Here is a 27,828-nt window from a genome sequence, read left to right as displayed (position 1 = left end):
GTGCCGCATCTCGTGTGGCAAGCGCGACGGCATTTTGTGGGCCCCCATCAGCAATGACTTAATGTGATCTGAATTTGTTGCAAGCAGGCCAATTACTGCCACACAGCCATGCTACACTCCATACACTCCCATATGCAAAATATGCCATCGACGTGGCAGGTCGACTTCCGACTCCAACCCCGACTCCGACATCGACTTCGCCATCGATTCAAGCTCCATTGTTGCCCTGTTGCCTGTCACTTGAGCATCAGTTCAATGCGATCGCTCTTAACTTGGCCAACTTGGCCCCTCTTCTTCTTTTTCTGCTTTTTAGCTTTTTGCTTTTTCTGGCTCGCATTAAATGCCAATTCTTCGGCTTCATTGGCAGTTTTTTTAATAAGGCAAAATCAATGGAGAAGAGACTTTTCAGAGGTTTTCAATGGACACAGGAAGAGCATTTATTATGTGAGATTGAAGTTGTGATCAGCTTCAGGTTTATTTTGTCGATTTACATATCTTTTCAATGGATTAAATATAATGGACAAAGCTGTTTCTTCTACAAAAGTAAATTTACAATAATTGGTTAATAAAATAAATAAGTAATTGAAATTTATTTTAGAAAAAGAAACAGTTCATAATAGCACATTCCAATAAGAAATTATGTAAATAATATTTCAAGAACATTTTAGAAAATAAGTAATCTTTTTTATTATATCGATAATAGTGGACCAAAAAATGGTACCTTCAGTAGAATGAAAGTTCCTTAAATCTTCTATTCCGTAAAAGTATTTAAACATTTATCTGAAATTACTATTGTATTATTTTTATATTATACTTTTTATAATTCAATAATTATTAATAATATAATAATAATTATTTAATTTTACAACTTACATAATTATTTTTAAAAATTTTATATTTTTGATTAATGAAATAGTGCAATTTAAGGTTTAAATCATATTATTGATATTTTAAATTTTTATCCATTTCATAATATTTCCATTTTAATAATTTCCTATTGTTTAAATTGTATTATGTATCGTAATTACAATTGCGCTGTTTGCCCAATAAGGAAATTATCTAATCGATCGAATGATTTTTTCGCCTCGATATCAAATGCAATAATTTCGCAATGCGGAATTAACATAGTGAATTAGTTTATGGATGGTATTTTGAGTTGTATTATGTATTTATGGATTGTATTCTGTATTTACCATATATAATTGTAATGTAGATTGCGTTGTGGATATTATTGTGACTAATATGATATGATATGATGATATCTGATGCAGTAAAGATATAAATAATTTTGTTATGAAACATTTTGGAGATTGTTCTAGAGATTATATTGATAATGCATTTTAGTTTATAATATACAGATATTTTGTAAATTTTTGAAGAATAAAAACAAAAAAAATAATAATAATAATAAATAAAAATATTTATTGCTTGCTCTAAAATTCGATTTATATTGTGGTTTAAATAAATTGTCAATAATATTTTGGATTCAATTGTAAATTACCCACTGAATTATATTGCACTCTATAGTATAATACTATACCATTAAATACTAATACTAATTAATTAGATTAAACCTGGTTAGATTGTGGTTTGTCTTAAGGAAACAATTAAGGATTTATATGTAAGTTAGTAATAATAATAATAATCGATCGAAGGGTTAACGTATTCACAATAGAATTCACTCACAGTTTAAGCCGTTACATTGATGACACGCACCTCTGGCCACATTGTCATCTAGCATATAGAGCAATCATGCATGCGTTTGATGGAGAGGGGGAGAAGTAGTAAGCGGTGGAGAAATGGAGATGGGGTGATGACAGGGTTAAACGTGTCACAGGCTGTGGCATAACCAACTCACTTACACGAAAGCAACTCGTACAACAAAGTAACTTCATTTAAATGCTGTAAGAATTTGTTTTCTGCGTGTGCGACACACAGTAGGAGGAGAAAAGAGATGATAAGAAGGGGGTTGGGGTGGCAATATAATGTTTTAAATGAAATTTCAGCTGCAGCAGCAGCAGCAGCAACAACAGCAAACGACGATTTCCATTCAAATAGCATACATATGTTCAAACATCTCTACACACCATATAAATCTATGTATGCGCGATGCCAAGTGAGTGTGTGTCTCTTTATGTGTGTGTGTAATTATCTTTGTATAAATGTTGCTACAAAAAATGATTCAACTGCGCTCTCAGTCTCTCGACAGTCGGCGGCACTCGCTTGCACTCGCTCTCACACGCGCGCTTTGCCATTTGGTGGGCTTGTTCGATCTCTCGCTCTCGTTCTCGCTCTCGCCCACTGGCGGCGCCGTCGTCGTCGTCGTCACTGCTCACGAGTGGCGTTTCAATTAATTAGAAAAAGTTAAAGAAACCCCACCACGACCACGACCAAAAAAAAAAGAAAAACAAAACAAAAAAAAAATAAAACAAATATCTCCGTAATAAAAATGTAAGCGCGCATGCAATAGCAGCTGCGGTGACGAAGGCGGTGGCGGTGGCAGTCGGCGCCAATCCAGCAAGAGGCAGCGTGGTCAGCAGCGGCAGAGGAGGCAGCGCCAAATCGACTGCGGGATGATAAAACTGAAGCTGAAGCTCAAACTGAAGCAGCAGCAGAAGCTGAAGCAGCAGCAGAAGCCAAAGCAGCAGAAGCAACGGTGTCCCACCCCTTTCATGAGTTTTGTTCATGTTCATCAAGTTTTTCTTATTTCCAACGTTCGTTTCGTTTGTTGTTGTTGTTTATGGCAACAAATACTTGTACAGGCCCCCAAAGCTCTCTCCCCCCAACTACTCTACACTAGGCACTCTACACTCGAGCAGCAGCAGCAGCAAGTAGCAGCATTGCAGCAGCAGTAACAACAACAGAGTCGACTGTAAGAAATAACAACAAAGGCAACAACAGTGCGTACAAATACATACATCGGCATTTACAACAACACGCAATAACAGCCATTTTTCTAGTTGTTAAGTTAATTTTTTCATGTTCTGTTGGCTCGCTCGCACTTAACACGCGGCAGCGGCAGCGCGCCAACCGACCAGAGAGACCAGACCAGCAGCAGCAGAGTCGGAGTCTTGCAGTCGTCGTCGTCGTAGTCCACACGACGATGTTGACAACAGCCAACAGCCAACAGGCAACAACCAACAAGCAACAACGTGCTGAGCAAATGCGATTCGTGGGCACTGCCACATGCTGTCTCGCTCTCGCTTGCGCCCAACTCAATGCTCCCAGATACTTTATTTATGGTCGCAGCAGCAGCGACAGCAGCAGCAGCAACTCAGATAATTTTTCTGCTTTGTTGTCGTTGTAGTTGTGTAAAATGTTTGCAGTCGCCGCGCCGCTTCTCGCTCCCTTTGCTATTGCTGCTGCCATCGTGACGCAACCGGTTCTCGATGAGCAGGCAGTAGCAAACAGCAACACAGCAGCAACCCGTCTCGCTTCCACTCACGCGCACTGTGACAAACAGCCAGCCCACTTTTAATGATAATCATTATTGCCGTTGTTACGGTCGCTGTTCGCCGTCTCTTGTTGTTTTCTTTTTCTGCTCTCGCACACACACACACATACCAACTGAGAGAGCAGAGAGAGAGCGAGCGCAAACACAAACACACGCACACTCATAAGCATGCCAACGAATTTAGGGGAGAAACGAGTTTTGCCAACCGTTGCGTTGCTCTCTCGCTCACACATACACCGCAGCCACAGCGTATCTGTGTGTATCTGTGTGTACATGTTATGCTCTTGTGGTAGCAGTTGTTGTTGTTGGCAGCAGTGCTGTTGCTGTTGCTGTTTTCGCTGTTTTCGATTGTCGGTTGTCGTGTAATTCCCATTTGTCGTACACTTTGTAGTTGCTCAAGAAACTCATGTTAGTCTACTTTTGGCTGTTACGCAGATTGTTCGTATCGTTCGTACGTTCGTTCGTTCGTGTCTGTGCTGTGCTGTGCTGTGTGCTCTGCCTGTGCTGCCTGCCTGCTGCCTTGTGCGCGCCTCTGCCTCTGCTGTCTTGTCGTCAGTGCTCAGCTCAGTGCCCGCAGTGCCAGCGCTAGCGCCTGTCGTGCCGCCTCGCCTCGATTCGATTCAATTGACAAAAAAAGAAAAATACACACAAAAAAATATTTCCATTCAGTGTGCGTTCGTCTTCGTCTTCGTACTTCGTGTCCCCCTCTGAACCCCACCCAAAAATTACAACCTGGGCATCAGCATCAGCATAAACAACATAACATCCCAGTCGCATAGATTTTTTGGGAGTTCTCAATCGACAAACTGTACGACGCTGGGATTGTTCCAACCAAACACGTTCGTTGAATCGTGCCAAACCGTTTAACCGTCGGCAAATGCGAAATCGAATTCGAAATCTATTAAATCGGTAACAAAACGGTTGAAAAGCGGTTCCAATCCAAAAAAACTAGTGCACCTCAAAAATACAATTCACACACATACACTTACTCACACACTCACCAAATACGCCTCGGCTTAAGAGTGATTATTGTTAAATCAAAAAGAAATAATACAAATAAAAATAAAACACAAATGCATAAAAAAAGTATAATTAATTGAATACTTAAAACACAATTAGGAGACCAACAACAACAAGAAAGACACACAAATTAATGCACAAGTTGCCCCAAAAGTTTGGTGCCCCTCAAAATTCTATTGAATTGAAATCGCGGATCGAAATCGTGTCGAAGCCCAAATCTGAATAGTTTTTTGGAAATTGTGCGTGTTTTCGAGTGTTGCGAATCCGTAATTCGTGTCCGTTACTTAAGCGTATTTTATTAGTTCGACTTGAAAACGCAAAAAAAAATCGAAAATTAAATGACAGTGCACAGTAATGAAACCGGTGTCTGTTTAGTAATGGTGCGTATATATCTAGATAAGTACTACTATAATGCTAAGTGGGAATTAATGGTGTACAGAGATGATCTTTGCAATTGGCAAACTGGATGTGAAATTAATTTCAACTTGTTTCTACAAGTTGTTGAATACAGCGCATTGGACTTGAAAAAGAGATTGAGATCCGCATCGAGATCGAGCAAGAGGAATGAATATACATTTGTACATATGTATATGTGTAGTATATGGTTGCGCTGTTAAAAATAAAAATCGAAATCGACGCGAGAAATTTCAAATCGATGTCTGCCAAATCCCATTTGAATCCCAAAATGTCAGCCATACACATTGTGCTACATTTGTTTAGCGTGCCAAGCGACGGCATCGGTGTGTAGAATTTACACTAGTATGTGTAAGTGTGTGTGCTTTTGTCAATTCCTTTGTCGACACATGTCCAATTGGATGCCAAGCACAGACACACATACACATTTGCATGTAGTACATGCTTGCTTGCAGTATTTGTGGTGACGATTGTCTTCACTGCACTAGTAGTGAACTCTACACTTCGTAGACATCACACACATTCGACTACTTAGCTTGTCTCTACATGTTTCAAAATCAAAAAGGCCTTTTACCATATTACTTAGTAGCCGACTCGGCTTGGTAATCTGATCTACATGCTCGCAAATATGGCAAGTTAATGTTGCCTCTTTGCTCAAATGTAATCAATTCAACATTTACTTGACACTTCAGCGCCAACACACAGAAACACACACTCAGACACATTCACATACTTGAACACACATTAATTACAAATAAGTAAAGAGGCAGAGCAACAACTACATCGACAACAACAACAAAGAGGCCCCATAAAATGCTTGCGATAAACAAAACAAAAACAAATAATGTGGAAATGCAACTTGTAGAACAACAAAGAAAACTGAAACCGAAACAGAAACCGAAACTGTAGCCGAAACCGTAAACCGAAAATCGAAAAAATTCGAATTGAAGTCGCAGCGAAAAAAAATTAAAGAGAGAAGAAAAACAGTAACATGAAAAAAGGCAGAAAAATGCAAAACGCTGTGTTTAGATCAAAATGCCGCTGTGCGCGACAGGGATGGCGATAGTGTCGAGTGGATATTCAACACTTTTTGATCGATGCCCAACAAGAACAACAACAGCGAATAACAAAGCACTCGCAGTAGAAAAGTAGAAACGATTTGTTTATTCAAATACACTCTCGGCATGCACTTAGCACAAAATTCGATAGCATTTTTTATACCCGCTATATATTTAAGTGGAGTGGCATTATAAATCGATGTTGAAGAACGCCAGTCTCAACAGCAATTACTACAATATGGCGCACTCCGTCTGTCTGTCTGTCCACCTCTTTAAACAGCTTAATCTCTGAGATTTTAAGAGCTGCAGCTATCAAATTTTAGGATAATTCCTCTTATTGCTGCACCTATATGCAAATTTATTTAAGAAGTTGGCCACGCCTCTTTTTTGACTTTCAACTCAATCAATTATAAATTGTGAGTGCACTTATAAAATTCAAAATAGGAATTTTTAAAACACTCAATTAAGAGAAGTCATATAATCGATCACATAATACGCTGGCTAGCTTTCAATAAACATTTTTATAAGTACCCTAAAAATTCGTAGCGGGTATTCAACAGTCAAAAAATGCGTCTACAACCTTTCATCTTGTTTTAATTTTAAATTGTCCACACTAGACATACAAATATATTGGACTTATCGATTTGAGCGAGTGTTCTGTGTATTTCTTTAATGTACGTGTGAGTGTGAGCGAGCGAGTGATAAACATCAGGGCGGCTGCTACAAAGGCGCCAACTGATAAGCGATCCATTGGATGGCAGCGCAGCAAACAGCAGAAGCAAACATCGGGAGCCGCGGCCCCCATATGGGTCATAGAATTAATTTTTTAATCGCGTATGGCCACTTGAGTTGTCACTTGGACGCAGTGCATCCGTCTATCTCTGTGAGTGTGAGTTAGTGAGAGAGAGAGAGAAAGAGAACGAGAGATGAAGAGCGGCAGAGTAACACAGAGATAAAAATCCAATCTTACAGCCTTTCGATCATTTGTTAAAGAGTGAGAGCGCAGTAGACGAAGCAAAAGCGAGAGGGAGTGAGGTAAAAGAGGGGGATACGAGTTGATGAGGGAGATGGGAAGGGGGGGAAAGGGAGCGCCGCCGTTTGCCGCAAAGGCAAACACGAAAAATCAAGAAAAGTTTACGAAAGCAGCCAAAGAGACGATAATAAATAAAAAAAACAACCTGAAAACTTGTTTGCGACCGCTGTGCTGCATGCCGCATGTGGCAAAGCACCCAATGCCCCATGTGTGCAAATGTATGCGTTGCAGTTGCAGTTGTTCTCATCGTCGTCGACGTCGTCGTCGATGTTGGTTGACTAAAAGTGTTGACAAAAGTGCGCGATAGGCTTACAATGCACACAAGGCAACATGAACAAGATCCACACACACACATATACACACAACGCACACTCACACACACTTAAGTTGCGCTTAGGACATTGCCGTTGTCGTCGCTGTTTGCCGCTCTTCGTTCGTTGCAAGCAATCGGCTGTGTAATTTAAATCAATGTTGTCAATCGAAAACATGATTTGTTGTTAATGGCGGCTCCACTTTGATGATCGGCAGACAGACCGAAAGACAGACAACCGAACCTAGCAGAACCTACGCTCGGCCATTAAGAGGGTCTCGAGTAGAGAAAAGGAACAACAACAAATTACAGGGAGTGGAGAGCGGGACACAGTCGTGTGCTTATCGCATTGATAACAGAGGCAACGATTTTAATTAAGTTTCGCTTCCCCTTCTACTTCTACTTCTACTATTCCCACTCTGCTACCTTAGACTGCCTGTTTTTCCACCTTACTCCGCCCCTGTTTATGACCGTCTTTCTGTCTGTCCGTCTGTTTGCATTCCTAGATCTCAGAGACCATAGGAGCTAACGTTATCAAATTTGGGCACAATACTTCTTATTGTGGCACGCAAATCAAGTTTGTTTTTGAAGTTAGCCACGCCCACTATCGAGTGCCTAAATCAATAAAAATGCGCATAACGAACGTCATTTTATTTTTAGGCTAGAACTCGGGGGTACAAAATATTAGTGATAGTCTAGTGACTCCTAACAATTTGCTTAGGATCGTTTGATTAACTTAGTGAAGAAATAATTTTAATAGTCCAAATGTGATTTTGTATTTATTTTAATTTCTTAGATTAAATATTGGGTGCTCATTATATCTTAGGATAAACTAAAAAATTCCTGAACACTTCATGATCATCGTGTGATAAACCCATTTAGGAAAAAGTCTTTAAACATATCAGTTTTTAAATATGGTTCGCCCTTATGAAATGTAAAATATTTCTTAAATCTTAAATTTAGATCGCTTTTATTAGCTATTATCTATTTTATTATTTACTATGTCCAATATTAAATACAAATAATGATACTAATATATTGCATTGCTTGCAGAATGCCGTTTCAACTCGCCTTGCTGCTTCGTCGCCCACAACACCCTCCACAAACGCCGCACAGACGCCACATCCTCCGCCACAGCCGCCACTGTCCTCGTCCGCAACCCAGCTACCGACACTAGCCCACTCCGCTTCCTCCGCCGCATCAAGCGCCGCCGCCGGCCTCGGCCTCGGCTCTGGTCCGGGGCCAACGCTGACCGCCGCCGTTGTTGCCGCTGCCGCCGGCTTGCCCAGCAGCGTGCCTCTGCCCTTGACCACAGCCGGCGTCGGCATGGTCACCTCCACAGTGCCGCCGGGCGCACGCTCCGGCTCGCCTTGCTCCGCCGCTGTCACACCCTATGGCGTCTCGGCCTCCGCTTCAGCAGGCAGCAGCGCCGGTCCAGGACCATCAGCATTGCCTGCCGTGGGAGGCGTTGGACCGCCGCCACCAGGCGGACCACCAGCACCGGGAACGGGAGGACCGAGCGGGAATCCGAATCGCTGCTGTGACACGGGACGCACCATCTACACGGATCCCGTGAGTGGACAGACGATTTGCTCCTGCCAATACGATATGCTCAACTATCAGCGACTGGCGGCAGCTGGCGGACTTGTGCCGGGACCTGGTGGTGTGCCACTTGGCGTCTATCCCGAGGGCATGTCCGCTTACCTTTCGGGCATTGCGGCGGATCAGCCGCCATTCTACGCTAATCCGGTAAGTGAACGTGCCACACATGCAACATACAGCGTGCAGCATACAGCATGCAAACGCAGCTCGTTGACAACGTCAACTGAAAGAAGAGAAGGAAGACAGGAAAAAAAAGAAAAGGGAAACGACGCTGTTCATAAGTCATGCGACTAAACAATGGTGCAATAAATTTCTGAATTTGTCCAACGTCCGTGAGGAGACCACCGCAGTCGTCTTCTTCGTCGTCGTCGTCGTCGTTATTTGATCGTGTGCCAGCCAGAAAAAGAAGAGACCTGGAGACTCGAGACTCGCCAGTGCTTCCGAACATGTGTTCAAGCTCTTTTGGAGCTTGGGCTTTATTGGCGCGTTCTAGGCAGAGATTTGTCAAGTCTCCTGCCTTGGACAACTGACACTATGATCATTCTCTCAGTCTGCGTCTGTGACCTTTCGAGCTACGTTTTGTCTTGGTGATATTTCAAGTCGCATTATTTTGCGAAGACTAAGCGTGCCTGGGGCCGAGGGCCATGTCATATGTCTGCCTTACAATCGAGCGAGAGGCATCCTCTGTTGGTTTGCTCGTTGCTTTGCCTGCCTCTGCTGGGTTACAGCAGTGTGTCCATCCCAGTGTCCAATGTCCGGCGCTTCATTCATTTTTTTTGTTGTGGCATTGTTCGCCGAATTATTTCTAATAGCAGCGTGTAATTTGCTTTTGTTTGCCAAACAATTCTATTTGGTTTCACTTCCCTTGGACCACATGCCGCGTCCTCGGGTCAAGCTGGTCAACTTGTCCTAGGGATCGAAGGTTTGCCCCCCCACTGTGTGTGTTTTGGCCATACGATAACCATTCGAAGGGATCCTGTGTGGCTTAGGCAGTTCACTTGAATTCCAAAAAAACAATCGAAGAGTCCATTACTTGACATATGCTTCAGAAGACACTCAATTAGCACAGACTCCGTCTCCGACTCCGATTTCTACTTATCTTTTTTTGCTGCAGACTCTTCTTCTGTCTCTGGCTGTGAGTCTGAGCAATAGTCCCATCAAATCATAAAATCACAAAGACCACAAATGACTGCGGATTGTGCTATTATTGATTTGCGGGATCAGCGATTATGTGAGCTATAAAATGTTAGTGACATGTTAGGGAGACAGAATGATAATATTTTAGGGAACTTACTTACGTAAATGTAAAAATGATATTAATACAATCTCTCAATAATAAAAATTGTTAGAATTTAAATCTATCCTATAAAAACATTCATAAAATACCTTCTTAACTTTTGTTAGATTTTACAAGTTCAATGAGCTATTATTTTTTTCCAGTAATAGCTAAATTCCTTAGAGATAATTTCTACATAAAAGTATTTAAACATTTGCATTGCATTCAACTCTTTCAAGCCACTTGCAACCTTAAAACAGACATCCAAGCAACAAGTTTCCTGTAGAACACTAAGACAGACAGCTGGACAGATAAGTTTTCGCTTGTCCCAATGCGTTGCTTCTTTCCCTTGCACGATAACATTATAATTCCCTCTGCACGAGGGTTATATATTAACATTGTTTTAAAGTAAACATATTTTTATGGCTTATAGCTGATGTTCTGCAAGCTTTGCATATCTCGTTCCAGTAGAATGTTTATGATACAAATCGCTTGCATCGCGTGCAGCGCGCAGTTGAAGCTTCAAAAGGATGTTCTGCAAAATAACAAGAAATTTACATACATGAAAAGAATACTAAACTAAAACCTATGTCAAATGGCTTTCTAATAAGCTGAATATTAGACGAAACTATGACATTTCGATTTGAGAATATTATGTTTGAATAAAAGAAATAAGTTAACGTAAATTATAGATACAATTCGATAAAATAAATGAATTCCTTCTTCAGTACTCAGAATTCTTGAAATATGTTAAGCAACCAAATTACAAAAAATATTCTTAGTCGTGTAAAAAGTTGTCAAAATGTTGTTAAATCAACCAATCGTCAGATCTGTTTGAGTGTCGCGTCATGTTGTCTGTACCCGACAATGCCAGGCAACGAACTGTCCATCCATCAAGTATGTAAATATTTACATCAAGTGTTTGGAATGCCCGCAATAATGACAGAAGTCGAAATAAAGGCGAGTGAAAAGCGATCGACGCACGGTCCATTGTAATGGGGCATTGTGTGTGTGCGTTGATAATCGAATGAATATACATTCATCGCTGCCATTCATATGTATATGAATAATCGAATATATGCATGTATAAATATCGATTTGTATTTTGAGCCAGCTTAGACAAAAGCTCAGCACACAAAACCGGAGCCAGTCTCCAGTAGCTGTGGTTTTGCATAAATTTCGGTTTTATTGGCGCTTTTCTGATTGTTATAGAAGATGCACACAGACACACACAATGACAGACAAACATATCTGTATCTGTATCTCTGCATATTTGTGTGTCAGTATCTTTTGGGACTTATTAAAAAAGTCGTCGCTTTTGAAATTTATCGATTGGTGATTTACCACTGTCGCAACTTGTCGCCCACGCTTCGCCTCGCTGACGCAGCAATTGATGTATTGATGTATTCTATGTACGCATGCTTGTATGCTGTGTATGTGCATACACAGAGCGAAAAAATCAATACGCTTCCGCATTCGTTGACAACATATTTTTGCTTCAATTGGATAGAAATTTGCTCACTTTGTAAATTTATTCTTTGAAAAAAGGTTCATTCAAGATTGTATTCGGTATATTCCTTAATATTTAGTATTTATTGATATTTATTTCCCAAATATTTATTTCTTGATTCAATTTCAAGTTCTTACTGAAATCTCTATTTAAAATTTATAAAATGTATCTATTTTTCTCTCTGTGTACGAAGCACGCAATAAATACAAATATGTCTTAATATTGATTGAGGCATTTAAGTTTGAATTTTCCGGCCGCGGCGCAGCTGCATAAATCATCCGGCGATCGTAATTAGTCAACTGCGGCATTTTCAAGAGCCGCCGGCGCTAAACTGGAGCAATTTTTCTTCGAACTTAGGCAGCGCGAGTATCATCTACATACGCATACATACAGTAAATATACTGATATATAGAGATATAAATGTGCGATACACATTTCATTCGGGGAGTCGGGAGAGTTGTAAAAGTGTCGGCTCGGTGCGGTGGATTCATTACTTTGACACGAGCTGTCAAGCGGCTGTCATTTTGCCGCAGCACGGGAATATATTTCGTCGTTGTCTTCATGCTAAATGGTGGATGATGGTTCCAAGGTGGATCTGGCTCTGACTCTGCCGCTGACTCTGTCTCTGTGTAGATGTTGCTGCAACGCGCTGCCTGTCATTTCAAATGGGCGCAAAAGAAGAAACATTTGAAGAGCGCCGCCTGCCAAACAAATAGGCCAAGCCGAGAGGCAAAGTCAGGACAGGCCGCGCCCGGTGTCGTTGAGGGCGTCGACTGCTACTTTTCGTACCTTATTAATAAATTTGTCAACACGCAACTGACAGGCCTCTGTGCCGCATGTCTGTCTTCCTGTCTGTGAGTTTGCCCCCGCCCCCGCCTACGAACTGCGCCCCTTGCCCCTGTCAGACGTCAGTTGATCTGTATTTATCCTTGACGTTAGCGCATATGTTGCATCCTGAGTTCAGCTGCCGTCGCAATTAGACACTCAACTGGCTGAGTATATTGACTTTTTTGCTACACTCAACTCTCAACTCTCTAGTCTCTAAGTGCCACAACATCATCAAGAGCAACAGCAACAGCAGCAACATCAACATCAATGTCAAACGCCAACAACAATGGTTTTGAGGCATGAAATTTCGCACTCGACAATCAGCTTGCTCTTTGGGGGGGGATGAGGGAGGCGCAAACAAAAGGCTACGCACAAGTGTATGTGGCATATCCATTGCTGCCACACATCCTGTGAGTCCTGTGGGAGCTACAAAAACTTTTTGCCAGCGGCAAAGTTGACTTGGAAAATCCTACGAAAAAGGCAAACTACAAATCGTGGCTGGTCGTCGCTTACACCACCAATGAGCGCCAGAGTTGCCACCCTGCCCGCACGCACATGTGGCACATGAAACAACCCTAACATGAGGCACTTGCTACATGCACTGATTTGTCAACTTTCAAAATGTCGAAAGTGTCGTTCCTTTGGGTTGGGGATTTGCTATTCTTGTCCTGCTGTCCGTCCCTCCGTCCCCCGGTCCGTCCTTGTTGTCCTAATGGCAAGGTGACGTCTCTGAGGCTGTGTGTTGTGTTGTGTGTGCATGTGTTTGGTCTAAGTACTAAATACATTTCACTCTCACGGTCTCCTCGTCAATCTCTCGACTCTCGACTTGCCTCGCATTGTTATTTTGCCTCTAAGTGTTGTGGAAAGTTTTTGTGTTGTGTTGGCATTGTTGTTTGGCTTTTTGGCAAAGTTGAAAATGTTCGTTAACAGTAAATTTTGCACTCACTCACTCAAGGGAAGTTCTCTCCTCCGCTCTCCTCCATTGGGTGTCTACGAGAATGTCTGAATGCGTTGGAGTTGGGGTGGGGGGCGGCTCCTGACTACAACAAACAAATTAGCAGTCATGGCAACTGCCAAACAAACCAACAAAACGAACAACGGGCCAAACAAACAAGTCGCCAGCCCAGAACCCCGCACTCAATCCTCGTACATAACTGAAGCTTGAGCTTGAGGCGCCACAACCATGTTGTCGTTCAGCACATTGAAGCAACAACTTTATAAGCGCCGTACGCAATAACTGTCAAGCCTACGTGGAAGCGTTTTCTGTGGCATTTACTGGCTGGCGCTAGGAGACATCATCTTCTACTAAGCATTTCCGAAAAAGTCAAAGTCCTCACAGATTGAGATTCTGCTTGACTCTGATTCTGATTCTGATTCCGATTCCGATTCCAATGCTGATGCCATTCATTCCATCCACTTCCACCTCGAACTCGCTGGCGAGTACAGACAGGAATGCGATGCGTAAACGTGCGTTTATTTTTAAATCGAAGCAGCAATTAATTAACTCGACCCGTCATTACGCGCATCATTCACATCGCGACGCATCAGGCGACAGACCACCACAGGCACAAACCGCAGGGCTGCATCGCCGGCAGGGACGGAGACGAGGTACCGACTAGGGACTAGGGACTGCCATCAAATCGCATCCGAATTCGTTTCGTTTCGAATATTGTATCGACAATGTGTCGACCAATTGTCGTGGGGTTGTTGGCGTGAAGCGTGAAGCACACAGTGCTCCACATTGAAAATTCGTTGCATTTCCAGTTTCTCAGAGTTCTCTGCCTCTTTTTTTTGTTGGTCTTCACATTCATTAATTTGCTGGCTTTCATTCACAAGTTGAGCAAGCCGCGAAATCTCAGCTTGCAATGCGTGAAGCTGTACACTACGCCAAAGACAGAAGTGACACAACACAGAAGAAGTTAAAAGAGTATTTTCTTATACCAGAAGAACAACTGTGGATTATGCTTAACGTTTATACAGTATTTTTTTTATACTAAAAGAAGAGTTTCAACACTAATTTCTATTTAAAATAGGTATAATTCCTCACGTGTTTTAGCAGTTTCGAGCTCTATTTTGTTGTAATAGGTTTCCGTGAAATAACTTTGTAAAAAGTGATCAATTATGCCAGCTACATTATTTTTTTAGCATTCATAAATACAGTTTACAGTTTTCGGCTTTTTTGAACAGTCTTTTTAGTTGTACTTAATATGAATATTCTTTTGACGTTCCGAAAGCGTTTACAGAATTTTAAATATTTTTCAATCGATCGCTTTAAAAGTTTTGTGTCAAAAATAAATGAAAATGTGCGCAAGTGATTTAAGTAAATGAGATTCTTGGCGATATAAATAGTGTTTAAAGTGCTAAATAAAAATTATATTCAGTTGAAAAAGAAAATATTTAAATACATAGTGCTTTGATAATTGATATTCTATTGAAAAAGATAGATTTAAATAAATATTGTTTGGAGTGTTAAATATATTTGTTATTCTGTTGCATAACCAACTTCAAGAAGGCAAATAATGTGATATATGTGCGATAAGCAATAGTTATGGAACTAAAACAAATACCTTTTAGATGTCTCATAACAATTCAACTGAAATTCCGCTGCACTCTAAATAAATTTCAATAAATGTCATCAAATAAAGTTACTAGAGTGCAAAGTTAGCTTATTAAAATATTAAATCCATGAAAGCTAACTGTATAAGCAACTTTATTTGCTGTTCCACTTTCATATTAATTCCTCCACTTAGCGTTAAAGCAACTTTAAGCTACCACATCGCTTAGCAACTTTTACAAGTTGAGTGCCTGTGCTTGTAGGTGTTTTGCAGGCAGCATTTGAAGAGAGCAAAGCGAACTACTTATAACCGCTATTAGCAGTAGAGATACAGACAAATATCGAGGAGGATCGGTTGCAAGTACAAGCGCTGCAATTCGAGTATCGTATTTGCGCTTGTTGCCAGCCTCGTTGTTGGGGCTGTAATAATAAACGCGAAACGTAGTTGCACACACTTGTCGAGTATTCATGTTGTATTCATATTTTGCATCACACGCAAAAATCTCGGGAGCTGTTAAACGGTAGCGCAAAGGAGGAGCAAGGGTTGAGGAGAAGCAGGAGACTGTTGGTTCCTACTGTAAGTGGTAGCAAACGCAACAATTTATAGGATGTTGCACTCGCATGTCCATGTCCGTGCCCATGTCCATGTCTGTGGGCAGCACGCACTATAACGCGCTCCATTCGCAGATCGGGAGGAGAAGTAAGAAGAGGAGCAGGAGAAGTTAGCAGCGGATACTCTTGATGTTAATGCTAAACATGGTGCTGATGCTGTTGTGGTGGCTGTTGCACGTTTGATAGTTGAATTGCGATTATTGTAAAAGTTGTAAAAATGTATGGAAACCGGTTGAGTCGACGGCGACGACGACCTTTTTAACTTCATTGAGGAATCGGATTCGAATCGTATACGAATTCGATATCAGACTCTCTCAATCGTAGGATGCGGAATCCTTGTATTTGTGTTTGTGTTGTGTGCTTGCAACTGGTAATTGATCGCTTGGCTGCAAGTTTTGCAGCGACCTTCTTCCGATGACGATGCCAAAAACTGTAATTTAATATTGTCTCGCGAGTCTTGGCCAAAAAGGTTGTAAAACGTTTTGCTAAATGACTTCTGCGAACTGCACGTTACGAATGCTTTCCTGCCATGTGCTCTGACCTGTCTAAAGACAGCCAGCTAGCCAGTCAGCCAGCCAGTTAAAAGGGACTCTCTGATCTCTTGTCTGTCTGTTGCTGGCCGTTTATCAGTCTATCGCTGACTTGGCTCAAAGCAAACCTGACCACATGCTGAGCCCATGCGAACCTTTGCCGTTGCCAATGCAGACAGCATTCTCTCGTAACACACACAAAATATTTCCGATTTGCTAAGAGAGAGTAAGAACTCTGAAGATGTTGATAAGACAGTTAAAAAAACTGAAGAAATAAACATGGCCAACTGAGCAGGAGATGTGTATCGATCGTCATCGCCATGACCTTTGACACTCGCCAAGCAGCAGCTGTCTCTCTCCTGTCTGTCTGTCTGTTTGTCCTTCTCCACTCTGCAGTCGCAACTCGAGCAATCGCTAGTCGTTATCACAACGCTTAAAACACGGCAAACAGCTGACAACGACAACAGCAATGACAACAACAGCAACAGCAACGACAATCGACGGCGACGTCAACGGCAGCCAACATCTGTCGCAGTGAATTTCGACAAGACTAAATTACTAAATGTGTATATAAGTAATTGTCATGTTACACTTAATCAACATACATACAACATCCCATCACATCGCATCGCATCGCATCTCCTAGTCTCTTCGCATACCTTTGAGTCTCTTCACTGTGCATCAATTGTCTGCGATTTTAATTACACAATGTGCAACTGTCTGTGTGTGTGAAATGTGACTACATACTTATGCACATGTATTCAGATGTTGCTCATTATCAAAATAAAATGAATCCCAATTGAATTGAATATAGCGAATACTCGCTGCTTTAATCACGTCGCCTCCTCATGCCACAAGATCAGAGCAGCGCAGCAGATGCTCCGACTGAGGTTCGATTGGTGCTTATCTTATTGTACAGTGGGGTAAAATGGGTACACAAATACAAATAAATATGTATGTACATACAAGTGTCTCTTTAATCACTGAATTTAACTAGAAATTTGGAAATGCTTTGCTTGAAGTGCCAAGCTTAAAAATTGCCCTCAAATTCCCTGTAAATTTGTTAATAAATAATTAAAAATAATTTAGAAATATATTTGACGATTATAATTTCACATATTCTTCTATATACGAGCAGTTCTCTAGTTATATTTCTATTAGTTTTTTGTTTAATCGTACCTCTTAAGCCAAAGTTCAATCGCAGTTCTAATTATTGCGCGTGCTTATCGCTCAATCTGACAGAAATTTATGATCATTAAGCGCACATTGTTTAGCTTAACACATTTACATATAATCAATTGATAGTTTTGTATGTCTGACAACAGCTGCTTGTCTCTTTCTAATCACTTGATAGCAGCAACTTACCTCTTCACTTGCCATTGCTCTTGCTTGCTTGGACTATGGAAGGAATTGAAAACAATCTGCATACATTTTAAAGCTAAAACTAAACTTGAAAAGTATTTTACACAATGTGTTTTAAGCAATGCATTTGTATTTTTGTTTATTTTTCTATATGGTTAACATATTTGCTCTGCTCAAACTCGTAATATTAAACGAATTCCTTGGCCCAACAAACGTCTAGCTGCCACCGTATAATTAATTTGTTGATAACAACGCACAGCAGCCGCAGCAACAAAACACGAAATACAAAACACAAAACACGAAACTGTAAAATGTGTACTAATCATTTGTTTAACATGATTTTTAAATACTCATAACTCTGGGGGTTCAAGGTCTTCCCGTTTGGTCGGCTGCAGATTGTGTCGAAAAGTATTTATAATACGTATTTAACTAATTAATTTTAATCTCTTTGTGTTTATTTTGCAGGCTGGCATCGATCTGAAGGAGAACCTGGTGGCTGGAGCAGCGCCTTGGCCATATCCCTCGATGTATCATCCATACGATGCGGCATTCGCTGGATATCCCTTCAATAGGTAAGAAATGCTCCCTTACGATACTCACTTACGATATTCGCTTACGATACTCGGCTCGACATTGTGACATTGTGTGGGGCGAGAACATGAGCGGTGGTCCGACAGGCGATCAACGCCAACACCAGCCTGACTACGTGATCGTACGTGATCGGCAAGCGAATCGATGTGCTCAGGGCGCGGCCTCAACAGTAGCTCACTCGGAATGAGTATTCGAAAGTACGAGTAAATGCAGTTGCAGTTTGGGGCAGTGTTGCATGCAAATGCCAACGCAAGAAATTCGGCCAATTCAATTGAAAAGTAAAAGCCAATACAATACATGTGTGTACATGAAAGCGCAGTCAGCTTTATTGCATTTTCTATTATCATTAACGATAATTTATTTGCTTGTAATTGATCGCTTGCCGACGGCAGTCGACAGAGTGGCTGCTTCCGCTGGACATCGACAGCGACATCGACAGCGACGTCGACATCGACTTCGACATACTCGTAAATATCCAAACAAAGTTGTCGATTGAACAACATCGACAACATCCCGTCACGTCACGTACCCCGCTCTCTCTCTCTCTACCTCTCTATGCGTCTCTCACCTTCTCTTTATCTGTCAGCTCTTCCCATTGTTTCTGCTGTAATTGACACCCATAACAAAAATTTGAAAGTTGAGTCATGTCCATTTGCACAGGTTGTACATTGTAGTGATTGTTGCTGTTGTTGTTGTTGTCTATCAATAATATTCACAATAAATCAATTTTGAGTTATTTTACTGTGACGTGCCGCCGAAGTTCTTCTGCTCCTCTCTCGCTCTCTTCCTCTCGATTCTCGATTCTGAATTCAGCAAGTCAACTCGAATTGTGGAAGCCAAGTCGAGTTTTGTTTTTTAGCAGCCCAACCCTACTATATATTGTAGTTATTAAAGGGGCGTGGGTGCCTTTTGCCATTGTTCCAGAACATCCACAGACGCCATCCACATCCACATCAGCATCGCCTCGCGACGCGACGCACGACGCTTTTTGTGTTGTGTTGATAGTGTAAAATTAAAAAAATTTATTCAACTGTCATGTGATCAAAGGCTGGAATGGCTGTCGGCGCAGGTGTTTTGCACTCGGCAACACTTTGCTTTTCAAATTTAAATTAATTAATGCAACGCACACACTCCATCTCCATCCATCCAGCCAGAGTGAGATAGCCAATAATTGTGTGGCAGCCACACAGACACAATATCGTCAGTGCAGCTGGCAGCCAACAACTGGCAACTGGCAACTGGCAACAGACAACGGGCAACGGCAACTGCAAATTGTTCAGGGTAACACATGCACATTTTGCCTCTTCCTCCACTTCCCTATACCGATACATATATAGTATAGTATGTATGCTAACTGCCCACAAAAAGCGATAAAGGACAGTTGCCGCTGCGCCATGTCGCGTCCATTGACTGGGCAGTTAAGAGCCGATAGCTGAAGCGGTGGAAGAAGAGAGAAGGAGCGAGGCAGAAGTAGGCTTTGGAGATAAAGCAGGAGCAGCTTCAGCAGCAGTTCAAGCGGGAATACCGCCAGGGAGTAGGAGAATCAGCAATAGGTAAAAGAGAACGAGTAAAACAATAAATAGGAATAGAAAGTGGTGTAGCAAAGGTTTAGGAAATAGGGAAGGAAAAATTTGTAAAAAAAAATTGAATAAAAATGGAAGTAGAGTTGGACTCATAAAAAGTTAGTCGAAAAGGTAGCCATAGTGTTAGTGTTAGGAGTAAAGAATGTAGAATAAAATGAAGTAAATATCACAGTGGAAAAGGTATAGAAAATGCAGTATAGAATAGAATAGAATATAGTATAGAAACAAATATTAAATAAAGAAACTAAGTAATAGAAATTAAAGTATTACTAAAAGGAATGAAGTAGAAGGTAGAAAAAGAATTAAGAAATGCAGTAAAAATTAAGTATGAATGAAATTGCGTAAGTAAAAAATAACTAAGAAACAAGTAGAGATACTATAGTAGAATATGTATTCAGGTAAATAAAAAAATAGAAAGTAAATAAAGTAAGAAAGTATTATGCAACATTTAAAGAAGGAAGTAAAAAAGAATGGGAGAAGGAAAGTATCAGAAGACACTTTAAAAATGGGAAGTAGTTGAGGATTATTCTCTGAGTGGATGCGAATAGAAACTCTAAAGTATATAAGGAATAAAGTGAGGAAATAGATGAGTGATTTGAGGAGGAAATGGAAGCAGTACTTTTGATAGTCGATTCACCAGAGATAACATTAACAATCGGGGAGCAGCAGGAGAGAAACCAGAACATGCTATAAAAGCAGAAGTTGAGCTAGGAGAGAGGAGTCAACAGCAGTAGGCACAAGAGTTGTGCCCGGCAAGCGAAACTGTTGCAGCACCCACGAGGGGGAGGGCAGAGAGCTGGCAGCGTAGCCACAGCCACCATGGGGTCAGCTTGGAAATATGTTGCGAGACCGCAAACTGCACATGTGTACAAGCATTAATGTTGCCGGGACACAGACATGGCGCAATTGCCCAATGGGTTTCATGGCCATGGCAAATGTGTTTATTATGAACAAATGTTGCACACAAGTGGCCAGTGTGGCAAGTGCGGCAAGTGAAGCAGAGAGGCAGAGTCAGTGGGATATACACTGCTAATAGCCGCACCAGCAGTTGACCAGTTTAATATAATAATGAGTGGACCACACTCCCACCCCGTTATTACAACCCATTTTAACCCATTCCTTCTTTAATCTTGCTCTATTTGCAGCTATGGCATGGATTTGAATGGAGCGCGACGAAAGAATGCCACACGGGAGACGACATCCACGTTGAAGGCTTGGCTCAACGAGCACAAAAAGAATCCGTATCCCACCAAGGGGGAGAAAATAATGCTGGCGATTATCACAAAAATGACGCTCACTCAGGTGTCCACCTGGTTTGCGAATGCGAGAAGAAGACTGAAAAAGGAGAACAAAATGACCTGGGAGCCAAGGAATCGTGTCGACGACGATGATGCCAACATCGATGACGATGATGACAACGATAAGAACACCGAGGATAATGATTTGCTAGGTAAGTTTAAGTTCCTAATTTAGGTTCGTAAATCTAGATAAAACCTAGAAAGTAAAAAACTGAAAAATTAAAGAAAAATAGTAGAAAATTTCCTAAGTTAGGAGCTTACCAAAGTTAGGAGCTAAATTCTCTTAAAGAATTAAAGGAGAAATATTCTTAAAACACTAAAATGTATTAATTTGCCTAACTTACTAATCGTTTCCCTACTCCATTTGCTACTTACAGATGCCAAGGACTCTGGACTCGGATCGAACGACGACAAGGATCGCATGGGCCGCCTAGGAGACATGATGGGTGATCGCCCCGGTGAGAGCAACAACAGTGAATGGTCGGAATCACGACCTGGCTCACCAAATGGTTCCCCTGATCTTTACGATCGTCCTGGCACGCATCCGCTTTTCCATCCCGCCGCCCTGCATCATCACTTCAGACCGCCAACCGGCTCGCCGCCGGACATTGCCGCCTATCACCACCATCAGCAGCAGCTGCTGCAACAGCATCAGCAGGCGCAACAGAATTCGCTACAGACTGCAGTTGGCGGCACTGGCGGCAGTCTGACTGTAAAACCAAGGATCTGGTCGCTGGCTGACATGGCCAAGGATGGCAAGGAGACGAATACGGCGGCCAAGGATAGTTCACCGGCGAGCGAATTGCCGCCCGCACAACCAGCGTTCTACGGACATGCGGGTCAGCATCAGCATCCATCGCCCGGCAAAATACTCTCGCCGCTGGCGGCTCGCATCCCCAACTATGCGCCCTATGTGCGACCCGATCTCTATCGCGGCTTCTACGGTCCCGCCGCCGCAGCTGCAGCGCACCTCAGCGCCCCGACGCAGGAGTTCCTCGAGCATCAGCGGCACTTTGGCGCCAGTCTGGCGGCGCACAATGGCCTCGGCATGAATCCGCTGCTGTGGAAGGCCGCAGTTTCGGGAGCTGCCACCGGACAGCACTTTGCGCCCCTCAGCCTGACCACAACGAGCAATGCGGGACAAGGACCGCAAGTGGCGCCACCGCCAGGTGCTTCGCCCTCGGCTTCGAGCTCCTCCTCGTCGATGGGCTGCGATGTAGTGCACATTCCCACCAGCGGTGGGCATACATCAGGTGGCGCTGGAGGTGTTAGCACCCAGCATATGATTGGTCCCATCTCCAGCAATTCGACGTCGTCGTCCTCGTCCTCGAATTCGGGCAAGATATCGCCAGGCGTGAATGTGACCTCGCTAAGCGGCAAGCCATGACCCCCATCGCTATCGCTCTCGCTGTCCGCTTCAGCATCAGCATCAGCTTCCACATCCGCGTCCCCCGATCCGTACGCATTGCCGACGGTAGTTGCCAACAGCAACAGTGGAGCAACCACCGCATCTCCGATCTCGGCATTTCGATCGCTCTCCCTGATCGCCATACGCGAGCATCAACTGCAGCAGCAGCAGCAACAACAACAACAACAGCAGCAAGGAAGTAAACTGGCCATGCTGAGGCCATAGATCACTTGAGGGGAAGCTGGATCATCGATCGGTCAACTTTCGGACAATAATTTACATGTGATTATTCGGTATTTTGATTAAACGCCGCTTACACCAAATAGCAAAGAAGAATCATCCCGCTCAGAGGAGCCAACGATCGGTGCACAACAACAACAAGAACAGAACAAGAATAGCCACCGCATTAGCAACCGCATTAGCAAGCTGCAACCGCAATCGCAACAGCAATCGCAACAGCAAACCGCAACCGCAAGGACTTTGTGCAATTTTTCGTGGGAATGAAAAATCCTAAAATCTAATTGATAAACGATTAATGATAATTCATAAAAACAATGCATAGAAATGATAACTGATAATTGAAAATACATTAATTTTAATACGAGTACATACAACTTATGCAATCAGAGCTTATAGGAAGTAAATTTGTAAGAGTTAGTGAAAAACGATCCCCCAATGATATAAACATCAAAAGCGCGCGCGCAATCATCAAACAGCGCTCCACTTTCGTCCTCAGTCCTATTTCCTCCTATACTATAGATATTCTTTACTATAGCTGCTTCATTCTTGGGGGCTGATCCATCGACAATTGCGGTAGAGACGATTCCCTCCTTTGGGTGGACTAAACATATCAAAAACGTCTCGCTCCAAACACAATACAACAAGAGAAGAAATATCCCTACTCTCACCCCCTACACACACTTTGGCCCCTTATCCAAACCAAATATGCAAGTTAAATGCGAGCAATGATTGATTTAGTTGTTGTAGATCTTTTTTGTTTTTATTGTCTTAAGTTATAACTTTGTTCCTGTCGTTTGTAAATTTAATTTATTGCATTGTATTCTACGATAATATTGTATTGTATTGTATTGTAATTGTACTCTACGCTATTTCTCTATTGTATGTATTTATTTGATAAATTGGCAAAACACGTCTTACCTATAATAGTGTACGAATGAATATACATATATATTATTACCAATATATATAGTATATATGTGTGTGTATATCTAATCTAATTATTGCTGTATTTTATGCACAAATCGTATGTAAGCTCGCATAATTTTAGCGCCCTAAGCGGATAGTGTAATATAATGCAACTGTATATAACTACATAAATATATATATACGAGTATATATAAATATAAATAAAAACTGAAAACGATACATATAAAAATTCAAACTGACGAGTTTTTTGTTACTTAACAGGGGAGCTTTGAATTTTAGTTGAAAGAAAATAGTCGATATGATAGTACCGAATCTTTTACTGATATTTCTAAAAATCTATATGGTGATTTTAAAAGAGGCGGTACTGTCGAAGCTTTCTATATAATACCCAGTTTTCCAGCTTATTCATAGATTATTTACTAAAAAAAATTTATTGCATTCAAAAAAATATTCCACAAATTTTTCCACTGACAGCAATATGATTTAGTAATCCGATTCGGTTTCGTATTGAATGGAACTATGATGTGAACAACAAAAAAAGTAGAAAAATGCATACCAAGATTTAAAATAAAAATCATATAAACAAATCATTTAATTGTGAATAAAATGCAGAAACGAAAGGTAAGCGATATTTTAGGAAAATTTCGATTGCCGAAAGTTGAATATTTTAATACACTACAAGTAAAAACATAAAATATTGTTATGAGTATATAATAATATGATGCCATTACAAATATGATACCGTAATTATAATTAACTGTTGCGTTTAAAGTTCCATTGCCACTCTTCAAGTACAAGTTAACAGATCTTCTTTTGAGCATATTTTAAGAATGAGATTTTCAAGTATAAGTCGCGGCTTAAATTGGTATTTGTAATTGGAATTGTAATCATTAATCGGGAACAATGTCAAGTCATTTTACAGTTTACAGTCGCCGATTATGGGCCTTGGGTTCTCTTATTGCTGTCGTCATGTCATCGTCGTTGTTGTTGCTGTTGTTGTTGTTATTCTTTTCGTTGTTGTTGTTGTTGTCTTCGTAGTCAACGTTGTCGTCGTCGTCGTCGTCATCGCAAGACAAACTCTTTTGGTTATTTTTCAAGGCGTACGATTTGGTGCACTGGCGACGACTTTCGACTGGCGAAAAAGCTGAAAAGCAAAAATTGCATTTTGCTGGAAACGTGTTTTCCTGTAGCGCAGACCGGAAACAGCATTCGCAAACCTAAACAGAACCAAAAACAGCAACACACTGAGGCGAAGACACACTCATACCCATACTCATACTCATACTCATACTCATCGTATGAATGAAAATAATAAGCTGAGTTCTCCAGCTTTGCAGAGTTTATTAAACTCTGTTTGAGAACAAAAAAAGAGAAACAAACAAATAGAATTTAATATTGACAGTTATGTATTTTAACAGTTTTGATTAGCTGATGAATGTATTTATTTTTTCATTCAATAAAATTCAGCTTTTTAATTGTGCTTTCATTCAAGCCAAATCAAGTGCTGACTAATTAATAAATTTTTGAAAATTTAAAATGAGTTTTATGCAATGTTTGCCACTCAAGTCAACTAAACAATTGTGTTTTCCTTAGGAATTTTTCCAATTACTTGAGTTGATCAATCTGGTCTATAAGTCGGCTACCTGCATGTAAATACTGAGAAGTTCTTTGCCTTCTTTTTTCTCAGATCAGCTGAAAGTGATTTCATAAATGCACACTTTATTTTGATCTTTGTGCCGCCGACCAATCAATAAGAGTAATGCTATAAACCGATTAGTTGACTACATAGTGTTGTAAGACAGCAGCAAGAAAAAGAAAAAATCAAGTCAAATAAAGAAAAAGTGAAGAATCAATAATTTGTATAAAAGAAAGTTGTCTGTAGCTGTTTCTGTTTGCCAGCCTACCGACTCTACATAATTAAATCATTCGACTGAAAAATACCAGACCCAGACTGAGATACTCTCGACTCCGACTCCGACTTCGACTCCAACTCTGACTCCGATTGAGACTTAATCTGGTGACAAACGTTATCCGTTCCAATTTCAAATGACGACAGAGTTTTAGCGGCGCTGACAATACACGCCCGACATTTTATGTTTAGGCCTTTTGTTTGGACTCACAATGAGGGACAAGAAACGACAAAGTGCTCGGCGCATGAAATAATAATTTACTTCATAAAAACAGACGTCAGCTTAATATTTGAGAGCTCTGTATTTTTTTGTCAGTGTGCTTCTTTTCTTTTGCTGCTGCTGCTTCTTCTACTGTTGTGCTACTGGTTTTGGTTTTTTATGTATATATTTTTTCTTCAATTTTTTGTGTTGTATTTTTATTCAAGACACCAGATTACGCTGCTTGTGTGGGATTGACAGACACCTTTTGTTGGCATAAAACGCTTCGCTTCCAGTTAAGCCGAAGCGTTCAGTTCAATTGGCGTATCGTGGTTAACTCCTCCATTCGGTTGTTATAACTTTGTCACAATATTTCTATGGCATTTTTACCCACCGAAATACGCTGAACCCAAAACACAACAACAAAAAATTGTTGCTGATAATGTGCCGACATCGGAATTAAGCAAAGTGAGAACGCTGAAAACGAGGTAGCTCGACTTGAAGATACGCTAGAGTATCAAAACATTGCAATAAACAAACTAACATATTATATTTTATTTAAAGATTTAAATAAACTTACAATCATACTCAGCTCAACCATGACATCGATTGCTTTATCTTTGTTTAGTGCAAAAGTCGCCTTGATTTCGCTTTGCATTTCATTTTGAACAGCATTATCGTGAAAACATGCAATTTAATAAGTATTATGTTAATTTTAAACACAGCATTTAATATATGTATGTAGATCCATACACAGGTGACTTGAACTTGATAAACAAATCTGATGATAATGACACGTCATTAACACAGACAAAGAACGATTTCCAAACAATGCTGGGAATTGAAAAGCGAATCGCTCGAATTGTGGAGCAAGCAAATTGAAGCTTCCGTGTTTAAGCAACTGGAACCGACCCCAAAAGAAAAATACACACTTACAAAGTTGTGCAATTTTCTGGATCCTATACCCGAAAATTATTCGTTTATTAAATTTGTATTTCGCAGTCCGTCAAAAGCTGTCATTAAGCCGAAAAACACTGTCGGTGTGATCTCGCAAATTATGGGAGTTCAGCCAGATCATGTTTTGTTCTTTGTTCAAATTAAAAAGATTTAATATTTGTTCAGGTAGCTAAAGTTCAGTTTATGAATTCTATGACAAATCCCAGCTAATTTATTACTTTTGTGCTGTTCGAGAATTTCAATAATTCTACATTAATTAATTCAATATCGCTGCGCGACTTTTGCATTTTGATTGATGGAAATTTGTGCAACCAAAATTATGAAAATACATCAGGTTTGTTGAATTAATTAGGAGTTCTTTCACACCCCGACAAATTAACAAATATATAAAAAATAATTGCAACTTTAGTGTTAAACATTTCTTAAATTTAAAATTCAAACGTGTTTAAAATAAATCATTAAATTTACCAATATGTACATGATATTAAATATAGATCAATAATAAAAATGCACTCAAAATTTTTACTATAAGACAACGGCATTTTAACTAATTTAACAAAATAAAAATTGTATTACAAATATTTATATTTTTTCATTCACTTTTTTTACTTCACTTTAATTTAAAATCATACGAATTGAATTTGAATTAACTTATAAATTGTTTAAGAAAGTGTTTAATATAATTTATGTTATTGCTCAATATTTACATGGTATTGAATACAAAAATTTTCAATCAAAATAATTCTAAGGCTGTCAAAAAAAGATTGACAAAATTCCCAATATTAAATGTATGTAGTAACTTTTCTTATTCAAATTTTCTTTTAAATAACCAGAAAGGCAACACAAAAAGCAACTGGGATGACAATAAATGACTTTCTTATCAATTTATTAAACTTTAATTAATCAAACTTTCTTATGGTCGTTGCAATCTCTTCTATCTCTGACACCCCGCGCAGACAAATGAGCTTTAATTGAGGAAAGGAGTGTCAGGGAGCAAAGCAATTGGCCAATATAGATCTCGAATCGGAGGCATAAAGAAGTCCGACAAGATAGCGTTGATGTGTCCTTTCAACGGAATTGCGTTTCACACTTTCGGGTACTCATGTGAGTGTACTCGGTATTTATTTTGACACGTGCGGCCCCCGCGCTCCTT

At 40.6% G+C, this 27,828-nt stretch overlaps 1 protein-coding gene across 1 annotated transcript; it reads left to right on the top strand.

Moving 5' to 3' along the window:
• The first annotated feature begins 3,860 nt into the window (after positions 1–3,860).
• On the top strand, positions 3,861–23,845 carry LOC132790297 (homeobox protein caupolican). The gene is made up of 5 exons (XM_060798782.1): positions 3,861–4,854; positions 8,343–9,038; positions 18,029–18,135; positions 20,883–21,187; positions 21,413–23,845. Exons 1-5 carry the CDS (start codon positions 4,813–4,815, stop codon positions 22,420–22,422), a joined length of 2,160 nt encoding a protein of 719 aa, XP_060654765.1. The 5' UTR covers positions 3,861–4,812; the 3' UTR covers positions 22,423–23,845.
• The last annotated feature ends 3,983 nt before the right edge of the window (positions 23,846–27,828 follow it).

The sequence above is a fragment of the Drosophila nasuta genome, chromosome 3 (assembly GCF_023558535.2).
Source record: "Drosophila nasuta strain 15112-1781.00 chromosome 3, ASM2355853v1, whole genome shotgun sequence".
Taxonomy (NCBI): domain Eukaryota; kingdom Metazoa; phylum Arthropoda; class Insecta; order Diptera; family Drosophilidae; genus Drosophila; species Drosophila nasuta.
Note: the sequence above shows the minus strand (reverse complement) of the source record. Positions and strands in the feature narration are given on the sequence as shown.

Bases quoted from the DNA above. Each gene is read 5' to 3' on its own strand.
- LOC132790297 (XM_060798782.1), top strand. From the start codon at position 4,813: ATGACAGTGCACAGTAATGAAACCGGTGTCTGTTTAGTAATG. The intron at 4,855-8,342 runs GTGCGTATATAT...CATTGCTTGCAG, and splicing joins CCGGTGTCTGTTTAGTAATG to AATGCCGTTTCAACTCGCCT. The intron at 21,188-21,412 runs GTAAGTTTAAGT...TGCTACTTACAG, and splicing joins CGAGGATAATGATTTGCTAG to ATGCCAAGGACTCTGGACTC.